At 40.1% G+C, this 12427-nt stretch overlaps 1 protein-coding gene across 1 annotated transcript in view; it reads left to right on the forward strand.

Annotated features, from left to right (window-relative positions):
* Nucleotides 1-2316, forward strand: part of GRPR (gastrin releasing peptide receptor) — a 34147-nt gene extending 31831 nt beyond the window's left edge. The window contains exon 3 of the mRNA XM_080653917.1: nucleotides 1451-2316. Coding sequence (XP_080510043.1) covers nucleotides 1451-1840 — 390 coding nt within the window. The 3' untranslated portion in view covers nucleotides 1841-2316. The remainder of the gene's footprint in view (nucleotides 1-1450) is intronic.
* Nucleotides 2317-12427: the final 10111 nt, after the last annotated feature.

Genomic DNA, 12427 nt, shown 5'->3' on the forward strand with positions numbered 1-12427 from the left:
GAAACTCCTAGCCACAGAAGCCCCAGGAATTCAGGTGCCCTTTATAATCTTGTTCTTTTATTATAACCTAGGGAAGTGTTGAGAACCTGAAGGATTTGGAATATGGGTTTCTTTTTGAGAAATATCTGAAAAAAAGTGTTGTTTTATTGTTTAAAAAAATAAAATATTGAGGCTCACAGGGATGTGACTTCTTTAAATTCCAATCACATTGTTTGGATAGGAAGAGGATTTCCACATGGGGGAAAAGCAGAGGGGGCAGGAAGATGAAGAAAAAGAAGTAGTTTGATTAAGACTGGCTCACACTGATTTAGGTTCAAATCCAGGTTTTATGACTTACTCTCTCTGAGCCTCAATTCCTTTATGCATGGCATAAAGTAATAACCCCTATGTTGTAAGGCTGTTGGAGGATTGCAAAAGAGAGCATATGTACACCCTGGACTGCTCAGAATGCAGAAAGCCCTCTATATATGTTAGACTCCCTTACCCATCCATGTAAACCCCTATAATTTCATCCTTGAGGCAAGAATTGTAGAAACCAGGGGCTCTCACTTTCTCCTCTGTCCGTTCTTGCCTCCCACTCCAAATGTGGATTATGTATTAATGATGGAGAAACATAAAGATGCCCCATCCATTTCAATGTATAGCTGACTCAGTTGAAGGCTTCACCCTTTATAGTTTTTTTCTGGTGGAGGGGGAGGCCTCAATTGTTAGAGGAGGGTGACAGTTCTTAGTGAAACTGTCCCCCACTTGAAAGACCTCTCAATAGCGAACGTATATTGTATCCCAAATTCTTCAATGAGAACGATGCTTCCCCTTGCAGTAGCAGAGGGAGTAGGGAGCCAAAGGAGATGCTCAGCCCATTTTACTGAAGACCCTTTCTGTATAGTATAGTCCAGAAATAACTTGACAATAATAATAATAATAATAATAATAATAATAGCTAATTATCTTGGTTTGGCCATTGAGGAAGAACAAAGCTAATTGCTTCATTGAGCATCAAAGGGAATAAGAAATTTTTAACTGTGGAGAAAGACATGAAGTCATATGACTGATAAACTTTACCAATGCCCTCCGGAGAAAAAGCAGAGCATTTACTAAAATTTCAGTATGTAATCCATTCAAGCATACAATCAACTTTGGTTAAAAATCTGTTCTTAGTGGCATGGTCTAACTGTATTCTACTTCATGGATTTCTGCTTCCTGGCATTTCCATTTCTGTGTTTCTGACTTCTTTTCTTTTTCTGTCTGTTTCTGTTGCTTTTCTCTGATTTACCTGATTCTCTCTTGTCCCCTTTCTCCTATTAAACTCTTTTTCCATGACTTCATGAGCTTGTCTCTTTCCCTAATTCTTTTTCCCTGTCTTTTTTTTCTCTGAATCTTTGTTTCTCTGCAATCCTCCCACACTGTCCCTTGGTCCCTCTGTCCTCTCTGTGTGTGACTCTCTTCTCAGATTGAATCCCGGAAGCGCCTTGCCAAGACAGTGCTAGTGTTTGTGGGCCTCTTTGCCTTCTGCTGGCTCCCCAACCATGTCATCTACCTGTACCGCTCCTACCACTACTCCAAGGTGGACACCTCCATGCTCCACTTTGTCACCAGTATCTGCGCCCGCCTCCTGGCCTTCACCAACTCCTGTGTCAACCCTTTTGCACTCTACCTGCTGAGCAAGAGTTTTAGGAAGCAGTTCAACACCCAGCTCCTCTGTTGCCAGCCTGGCCTGTTAACCCGGTCTCACAGCACCGGCCGAAGTACCACCTGCATGACCTCCCTCAAGAGTACCAACCCCTCTGCAGCCACCTTCAGCCTTATCAATGGGAACATCTGTCATGAGGGGTATGTCTAGACTGACCCTTGACCCTGCCCGGCTGGGGCCCCCTGGTTTTTTTTGCTCTATGGCTGGTAAAGAACCCTCACATCTGTGTTATCTCTGTACCCTCTAAAGACCCTTTGTAAGGCTGAGGAGTGATACAGGCAGGTTGAGGAGAGGCCTAAATGGGTCACTGTTATGTTTGAAAGGCCAATCAAGGCGTACCTTTTCCATTTCAATTTGTGAATACTTCTGCTGTAGAGCAAACTTTACTTTTTTTAAGAAAAGGTACCAAATAGAAAATTATTATTTTAAGCATCAAAACCCTGATATACAGGTATGGCCAATTAAGTCACAGAAACTATATGAAGAACCAAATTTATATAGCAGAGAAATTATACGTTGAATGTCCACTCCATGGAAGACTTCACCTTGTCATTTCTTTAAGCAGGAGCTAGTGCTTTAAAAATATGATTTGAGTCATATTTCAGGAATATTTATAATCACAAAGCAAGAAAAAAAATTGAAACTAATATGAAAAGTTGGCCCTATGAAAGAGTTCCATATATGAAGGACAGTTCCTAAACTGATAACACTAGGAACCGGATCAAGACAAATCTAAGCGTTGGACATTACTGAGGACATATGAGAAACAACTAAGGCAAAAACACAACCAAACACATAGCAACATATGTAAGATCCATGTGTGGCTGTGGAGTAATATCTCACATTCTGAATTCTAAGTTGATGGAAGTTCTTTCTGTTGTTGCCCAATTGTAATCAGTTCTACCATAGAAGAGAAATCCTTTTGGGGTGGGAGGAATTAATCATGCTATCAATTCATCAAACATTATAAGTGCATAAACTGTAGTGTTTATTTTTGGTATATAGGATTTTCAGGCAAATGTACTTACTTAGATTATATTAGAAGCAGTAGCTTCATAGGAGAAAAAAGGATCATATCTGAGTGAAAGTAGAAACATGTTTACATTTAACAAGTGATTCACCTGTAGTCTGTGGGAAGAAATTAATACAAGTTCAGTAATATTTATTTCTACCTGAATATGTACAACAAAGTTACAGAGGACTTAGCTTTAAGAACTGATTAAAAACAGCTACATTAGATATATTGTTTCTACTTAAGAGTATTCACAAAACAGCCCATGTGCATAAAAATAGTGGCTTTAAATATTTCTCTTTTTCTAAGTGAGTAAAATGATTTGACCATCTTACTCTAGAAATATGAATCAAGTTTTATTTTTGTTTGTTTTTCTTCAAGGACAGGCCAATTTGACAGATTGCAAACATGCTAATGATAAATCCAAATTCTGCAAATGTGCCCTAATATATATCCCTTACATCCCAAGATCATTTTAGTTCTAGTTTTCTCCATCCAGGTGAGATAGAACAATCAGCTCTCTTTTGCACATGACACATATTAAAAGATTTGTGTCTCTTGATACAAGGAAGCACTCACTGTCGGCAGATCTTTAGAAGCTAGGACCAAGACAGTGGTAAAGATGTGTGTTTACAGTTATATTAGCTGGAGTAAAACTGCTTCACTTCTGTTTGCTGCATGAACTTTTATACTGGACACGCCTGCTTTCCTGGTAGTCCACAATTACACTGAACAATTTCAAAATCAAGACAGGTAGTGTAGCTGAAAGAACCAAGATTTTTAGCTTTACATTCCAATTTTGTCTCTAGCTAAATGACCTTAGCTATCAATATCCCTTCTCTGGACTCATTTTTTCAATCTCTAGAATGAGAGGACAGTGTTAAGTTCCCTTCTATTGCTAAAAGCCTCTGAGTCTCATCATTGTTTCTAGTTCTGTGTCTACAGCATTTATGGAACCCACATGCTCACAGTTTCCCCACTTCTGCTACCCTTGCAACAACTTCTCTTGGCAAATCCTTGAACTGCCACTCCACATTCATGTTCACGTTCATGAAATGAAAGGAGACTCACTGTTTTGTAACTTTCAGGGAGTCCTTGGAATTATTTGTATGAATGATGTCCCATTAATTAGAGCTGGACGAGATATAAGAAAACAAATTGCTCCATCTCCTCATTATACAAAGGGTACTCTTCCTATTCACCCTTCAATCTCCATGCACCTGCTATCTTGAACCACTGCTCTACAATTCTATCCCTGGCTTTCTTCAAAACTCTTGAGTGTAAGTGACTTCATTCCTAGGTAGTTGTTAAGGAGGTATATGTAGCATTCTGGGTACCTAGCATAACTTGTTCAAGCATCTCTTATCTACCTGCTTCCAAAGGCATTTTGGAAGTAGGATTCATCTTAATGTCTCCCTTAGTTACTCTCATGGCATGGATTGTGTCTGGTCTCCTCCCAGCTTTTGGCCAAACAGTGAAGAGAATGAAGTCTATGTTTAGTTGTGTGTCTTTAGGCAATCCTATAATGTCTTTGAGACTTAAATGGTTGGAGGAGGCCTTTGCCAGCCAGTGACCTAAGACTGGTAAAACCATTGTATGAATCAACTGATAGATTGACTCAAAGCTAATTGGGGTGGACTTAATCAGACCCTTCTCTAGGGAAGTCAAATTTTTATTTCACCTCAAGAACCTAAAATCACAGTGAGATAGACCCACACTCTCAAATAGTATCACCTCTCTTCTAGGGTGGAGTGTGGCAGAGGCTTGGAACTAAGACATTTCACGCCTGGCTTCCAAAGATAATCACATTTAGCGCTTATGTCGTTGGCAAGGAAAAAAATCAATTTTTTGCTGTGGAAAACCATCTGTGTTTATTCAATTGACAGACACTACCTTTCAATCTATCTTAAATTGAGCCTCCCTAAGGCAGGCAGCTCAATAGTGATAGATTAAGCAATAAACAAAGCAGTCTTCCCACCAATGGCTGCTGCTGGCAAGGAAGGTGCAGCGGCTGGCAGGAGCGATATTCCACAGCAAGATGATCCTCCCAGCTAGGTGAAGACAAGGCTCCTCCCTGTTGTTGATTTGATGATGCCCCATAAATGGGGATGACTAAACCCTGTTGTTCTGGCTGCGCTCAATCCCCCACTGAACCTGGCCTTCTGCCTCATTAACAAGTCCTGGATTTCCCGCTTTACCCTATAAACAATTTGGTGTCATCTTGAAAAATGAAGAACACGTAGGTAAATAAACAATTTAGAGGCTGCTCACGTGAGCCAAGCTCAGCTTGTTATGAAAGTGCACAGTGAACAAAAATAAATGCACTTGTCCAGAGGGCACGGGCACACTTAAGTTATAACGTTTTTTGTTTATGCCAAAAGTAGCAGTCAGTTATTGGTTCCAAAGTCGATTCATGCACCAAATGGCTTCCGTAATAGAGATTAGCTTTGTTTGGGGACTACATGTTGAATGACATCCTCAATTTGTGGATTAAAAAATGGCTAAGTCACCTTTCCCAGAAGCCAGATAGAGATGATCACCCTAAGAACCTGACTACATGAGAGTAGAATGAATAGCACGCATTTGTGTTGTGATGAGTTGGGGAGGATGCAAACTTTCTTGTCATTCGGGCCCTTCATATCCATACCAGGAGTTAGCCACTGTTAGAGAGTAGCTTAGAATTAACCCTGGGTTCCTGGGAGGAATTGAACAAATTTTGCACATTTGTCTAATTTTTGGCTAAATGGATTAACAGCTGACAACGGAATTATTTACTCTCCTGGGACCAGGCTTTGTATGAGCTATTCAATGAAACCAAGCCCTAAGAAGCTCTACTTTATTCTGTATCTGGATGGTCATTCTCTCAGCCCTCACCTGGATGTATATTCCTCTGGGTATACTAGTATTCCAGTTGAACATATCTAGAGCAATCAACAAATAGCACACCAAGAAGAGACTTCTTTCTCTTGTGAAACTTAATGTTAAAAATGCCGTTACTGGAATTTATCTACATTTTTTAAAAGTTTAACAAACCCTGGGTTAAAATATTACATGTCCACAATTAATTCAAGAAATACTTTGCATTTAACTAGTGTTCATGGCCTATGTAGCACTTTTATACTCATTGCCTCATGTAATCCAAGCCTGCCCTGCTGATCAAAGAGCTGCTTTACACCATTGACCATGGAAATTTGCAAATGACATTTACTAGTGACCATCTATTAGATTAAAAGCCCTATCAAATTATAAGGCTGAAACATGTGAAACTGCAGATATTGAGCTACATTTGACCTCCACAAAGGTGATTTCATATGACTCAACTTAATCTGATTGCATTCGTTCTCATGGCTCCTTCTGTGATATTGAAGAACAGAACTAATCATTGCTTTTCCCAGTTACAGGATAGCCTGTCATCCCCAAAGCAAAGTCTGTTTAACTTGGCACAAAAGAGTGAACGGTGTCATTGTTGGTTGCCCCAAGAGAGGCATATTAGTTTGAACAGCATTCTGCGTCACAATGAAGTAGAAGGCTAAGATAAGAAGGGCGGAGTCCTTGGGAGCAAAAACACAAGCTTCAAAACATATGGTATTTGTCTGAAACCTGAATGGAGTTCTGTGGCTCTAGAGATGCTGGAAGAAAGGGGCTCAGTTTCACCAAGCACCAATGACAAGCCAAATGCAGTACTAAGCACATTGCTATTCATCCTCACAAGCACCTTGAAGAGTATTCAGATGATGAAGCTCAGGGAGGTTCCTTCATGATCTCAAGGTTACATGGCCAGTTGAATGGCAGAGCATTCATGTGGACCTTAAGTTCATTCCGTTACTCAGCATTCTTCCCAAATCCAGCCCATGTGAGCAATTAAGTTCACAATACCTAATAGTCCCATTTCCTACTCTAGATTTTGTCATAAGGCTTGAACTAGTGATAAAGTCAAAGAATATATACAAAGGGCATAAAAGATGTTTCTAAGCACCTAAGTTAAGCAGACACTGAAGGCAGAGGCTGAAATGAGGCACGAAGTAGGTGGGCAAGTAAATCCCTTAGCTCAGTTGCCTCCAGAGACACAATTTAGTGGCAACCGGAAGCCCTGAGAAAAACCTCCCCCATTATGACTAACCCAGGAGGAAAAAAAAAAAAATCTTGTGCAGAGGGAGGACCCAAGTGAGAACAGTCAGTCCTTTGGATCAGGATTAGTTGGTGAAAAGAGGTCAAGAAGAGGTAGAGACGTTCATCCCCTACTCCCCCTCCCCCCACCCCCAAATAGTAAGATATGACAGTGAATGATTTCCCAGAGCCTAGAGACCCAAACTACCTGAATAGCTTCTAACAGAAAAATCTTTCCTGGTCTAAGGGACCAAATCATGAGGTCAGGTTTGAGTGCCTAGCCCAAAGTGCCCCATGATAAACCCCGACGCCATCATCTCTCTGCCCTCTCTATGTTCATGCTCTAGAGTCTAGAAGATAAGATTATTTTCCTTTTTTCCTCTTTTTTTTTTTTAATTCCCAGAGCCACATAATGACATGGAAGGACACACATAATTTTATGGTCTTTTACAATGATCATTTTAATGGACAGTAAAACTTCACACATTCAACACCTCATTAATTCCCAGACAAGCTTGAAAATTTTGGTATAACTCAGGATTTCAGTGCTCAAGGTACATTATATAATTTGGGCATGTTGTGAATCCAAATATTTTCATTACTTTGCTTCAGTTTTAGCTATTGATATTGATGTAACAATATTGATAATGTGCAACATTAAGAAGATAAAACTAATTTTCTTAAAAAAAATTTTTTTTCTGTAACCTCGCTTAACTGATTCAAGCATGACCTTTCTTGCACCCAAGTCAGCAGGGTTATAAGTAATAAAATTTGTTGAAATTATCAATTCATTGAGTTGTAAAAATACATGGTACAAAGTTGTTTAATGTCATGTTCTGTTTTAAATATTAGACCCATATTTTGTAAATTATCATTGTACTTGTTACTATTAACTATAAATATTTATTGCATTAAAAATGTTCTCTGTGTTAAATAACTCAGAACAAGTTCCAGGTGTGGTACTTAGTATAAATAATGTCATGGCTTGGCTTTGCCTAGACAACTTACACTAATGAATAATTTATAAGAAATTCACAATATTAATATGAATGACTCAGATCCTTTTAAATGTGCAAACTAAACTCTGTGACCATCTAAAATTCTATCTGTGAAGTGTGCTCACAAATTGTATTCTTAGTTTTCAAGAAATGTTTCCAATGCTTCTATCACATTGTACATGGTTTGTCGACATTAAGTCAAATCCAGTGTAGTAAGCTGAATATTCAAGTCATAGAAGATGAGAAACGTGTTTTATATTTTAATATAATAAAGCATAATTTATGAAATGGACAGATGCATGAATTCAGTGTTCAATAAAGATATATCTGTTGCATAAATGTAGTCTGTGGTCATTTGCCCTACAGTTCCTTGGTTCTGGAACCATCTACATCAGAATCACCCAGGCTGCTTATTGCAAAATGCAGATTTCCCAATTCCTTATTGACTTGGAACATCTGGAGGGTGTGGCCTAAAAATCTGCATTTTAAAACAAGCACCTCAGGTGATTCCTTAGAACACTAGTTTTGTTTAATTGAACTTTTAAAATATGTATTTAACTTTTGAATAAGTAAGCCATTCTCATGGTTCAAAACTGAAAGCATCGAAAGGTATTCAGTGACAAGTTATCAATTCTGCCTTTTAGGCATCTATTAATATTTACCTTACTTGTCATTCTGAATAGAATTGTCAAACAATTTCCATTTGTAGTACACAGGGTCACTCACCAACAATGAAAATGCATTCTGTGCCAGCACTAATTTTCCAACTGGAAATGCATTCCCTTCTACAATGATGTGGGCTGGTGAGCATCTTGGGAAGATTTATAAGGTGCAAGCATCTGAATAGAGGTCAGTTTCTGTAAGAGGCAGCTGTCCAATTTGCAAACCCAAACTGCTTTCTCACCCTGACTAGCAGCACGGGCTAATGTTGACATAATTCACCATTATTTTAAAAGTATGTCTTCTCCAGACACGAATGAAAGACATGGCTTCCCGACCTATAATCACAGACAGGTGAGCCTTCTGAGACCTCCTTAATGTACATCCATCACTGTGGGTGGTCAAACTTCATGTAAGGTGTCTTAGTCTGTTGAGGCTAGTATAACAAAAATACCATCAACTGGGTAGTTTATAAACAAAAATATTTATTTCTCACATTTCTGAATGCTGGCAAGTCCAAGATTAAGATAAGGCAGATTTGGTATCTGGTAAAAGACCACTTCCTGGTTCAGAGATGGCACCTTCTCACTCTGTCTCACAGAGTAGAAAGGGCTAGGAAGCTTTTGGGGGCTGTTTTTATAAGGACATTAATCCCATTCATGAGGACCTCACCCTCATGAACTAATTATCTCCCAAAAGCCCCACCACCTAATACCATCACCTTGGGAGCTAGGATTTCAACATATGAATAAGGGAGGGAGGGCACAAACATTCAGTCTGTGGCTTAAGGGTTCATTTTAATTAGGGAATATGCTGCCAAATTACATACAGAGCCCAGCTAGTGTGGCTCAGTGGTTGAGCATTGACCCAGAAACCATGGTTCGATTCCTGGTTGGGGCACATGCCCAGGTTGTGGGGTTGATCTCCAGTGGTGGGCATGCAGGAGGCAGTGGATCAATGATATATCTTTCTCATCACTGTTCCTATCTCTCTCTCTAAAAATCAATAAAAACATATTTTTTAAAAGACATGCAGGCACGGAAGATGGTGGTATAGGTAAATGTCTATACTCATCGCCTCCCACAACCACATCAAAATTACAACTAAAATACAGAACAACCACCATCCAGAACTGCTGGAAAGCTGGCTGAATGGAAGTCCTACAACTAAAGAAGTAAAGAAGAAAGCATGCAGAGACTGGTAGGAGATGCAGAGGCATAGAACAGGCTGGTCTGACACCCACATGTGCTGCTTTTGTAATCGGGAGGGAGATCATCTCTGCGGGGGCCACCCAGAGGAGGAAGGGGTCCCAGCCCCACACCAGACCCCCCAGCCCAGGGTTCCAGAGCTGAGAAAATAAGTTTCTGTAACTATGGGCTGTAAAAATTAGTGCAGATTGGAGCTCAGTGAAACAGAGGCTGCTGGAGACCCAGCTGTTCCTCTTAAAAGGCCAGCACCACAAACTGAACTTACAAGGTCCTGCTTCCTCTAAGCTCCAGCACAAGGTCGAGGCTCTTGAGGACACATTTGTCTGGCATCAGGGCAGAAACTTGGGGGCAGCTTTCTCCCAGATGGAGGTGCTCCCAGGGATCATTGTTTCTTGCTGGGACCTCCCTGGTTGCAAGGCTGATTGGCAGCCATTTCTGTTTGCTCTGCCCTGGTGATTCCCTGAGACCCCACTTCATCCAATTTGAAACCCCAACCAGGCTGCCTGCAGTGGATTTTGCATATGAATGGCCTGTCCTTGAAAATCTCAAACAAGCTGCAGCTGGGTCAGGGAGCCCCAAACTTATCAATAAAAGGCCCAAGACCCAGCACCAGCACCAGCCTGCCTTGCTTCACAGCTGGGCCTCGTCTGGGCACTTCCAAACCCAACACAAAGAGGAGGAATCTGCAGATCTCTCTGTAGCTCCTGCTGGGTGGCTCCAGGCAGTGGCTGACTTTGCACCTCCCTAGAGACCCAAGAGCCAATGTAAACCAGTGGTCAGTGTCAGACCATACCAGATTACAACTCTACACATCCATAAATGGCACATTCAAGGGGCAGAATAAATGAGCACTAAAGTCTCACTGAAGCAAGTCCTGCTCCATAGGGGTGTCTCCTGCATAGCAACTTTCCCACTGTAGTCACAGCTGATCCTCACAGCCAATTGGCCTGGAGGTCAATTCCTCCCAGTGATACCAACAGCAATCAAGTCTCAACTACAACAAAACTGTGCTCACAGCTCACAAAGGGGTGCACCTAGAGTTCCCAGCTCAGGTGACTGGGAAGGCTGAGCCACTGGGCCCTATAGGACACCTACTACACAAGGCCACTCTCTCAACTCAAAGAGACATAGTAGCTCTACCGAATACATGGAAACAAACACAGGGAAGCAGCTAAAATGCAGAGACAAAAACAAAAACAAACCAACAAACAAAAAAATGCTACAAATGAAAGAAATGAAAGAAAGCAAACTACTGGATATAGAGTTCAAAACCAGTTATAAGGTTACTCAAGAATCTTCTAGAACCCTCCAAGGGATTTAGTGAGATTTTCAAGGATCTTAGTGAGAATGCCAAACACATGGAAAAGGACCCGTCAGAAATTAAGCATACACTGACTGAAATAAAGAATAATACACAGGGATTCAACAGTAGAGCAGAGGATTCTAAGAATCAAATCAAAGATTTTTAATATGAGAAAGCAAAAAACACCCAACTAGAAAAGCAAAAAGAATAAATGAATCCAAAAATATGAAGATAATGTAAGGAGCCAGGACAACTTCAAGCATACCAGCATTCCTTTTATGGGAGTGCCAGAAGAGAGAGAGCAAGATATTGAAAACCTATTTGAAGAAATAGTAAAGAAAACCTCCCCTACCTGGTGAAAGTAATAGACTTACAAGTCCAGGAAGCACAGAGAATCCCAAACAAGAGGAACCCAAAGAGGACCATACCAAGACACATCATAAGTAAAATGCCAAGGGCAGAAGACAAAGAGAGAATCTTAAAAGCAGCAAGAGAAAAGCAGTTAGTTACCTATAAGGGAATGCCCATATGACTGTCAGCTGATTTCTCAACAGAAACTATACAAGCCAGAAGGGAGTGGCAAGAAATATCCAAAGTGATGAATAGCAAGGACCTACAACCAAGATTACTCTACCCAGCAAAGCTATCATTTAGAATTGAAGGTCAGATAAAGAGCTTCACAGACAAGAAAAAGCTAAAGGAGTTCATCACCACCAAACTAGTATTATATATGTTGAAGGGTATTCTTTAAGAAGAGGAAGAAGAAAAAGATAAAGAAAAAAAATATGAACAACAGAATGGCAACAAATACATACCTATCAACAATTGGATCTAAAAATCAAAATAAATGAATAAGAAGTCTAATGAACAGAATAATCTGGTGAATAAAATAGAATCAGAGGCATGGAAATGAAACAGACTGACAATTCTCAGAGAGAAGGGGATAGGGGGGTGGGAAGAGATTAAACAAAGATCTTATATGCATATATGCATTACCTAAGGACACAGACAATAGGGTGGTGAAGGATTGGGGCAGGTTGGAAACCAGGTGGAAGGAGGCAATGGGGGGGGGGGGGCGGGGAAGAGGGATATCTGTAATAATCTCAACAATAAAGATTTTTTTAAAAAAGACATGCAGGCACAAAGTAAACTTTCTCATGCACAGTTCCAAAATGGTTTATTTAAAGCAAAACTACTCTCACTCTATCCCACTCATCCCAGCCTTGTATCTCTTAATTCATTTTTCTTCTCCATATTCTAAAATGTATCTCAAGCAGTAAGAAGAAAAACTGGATATTAATTACTGGATTGGAATACATAGAGCAACATGAATAGCAATATAAATGAGGAGTGTGAATAAAGAAAAATAATAATATTTGGTAACCACATGATCACCTACATATGCAATGTCAAATCACCTGAAAAGATAGGGACTCAAAAAATCATGGG

This window comes from Plecotus auritus (genome assembly GCF_963455305.1).
Source record: "Plecotus auritus genome assembly, chromosome: X".
Taxonomy (NCBI): Eukaryota; Metazoa; Chordata; class Mammalia; order Chiroptera; family Vespertilionidae; genus Plecotus; species Plecotus auritus.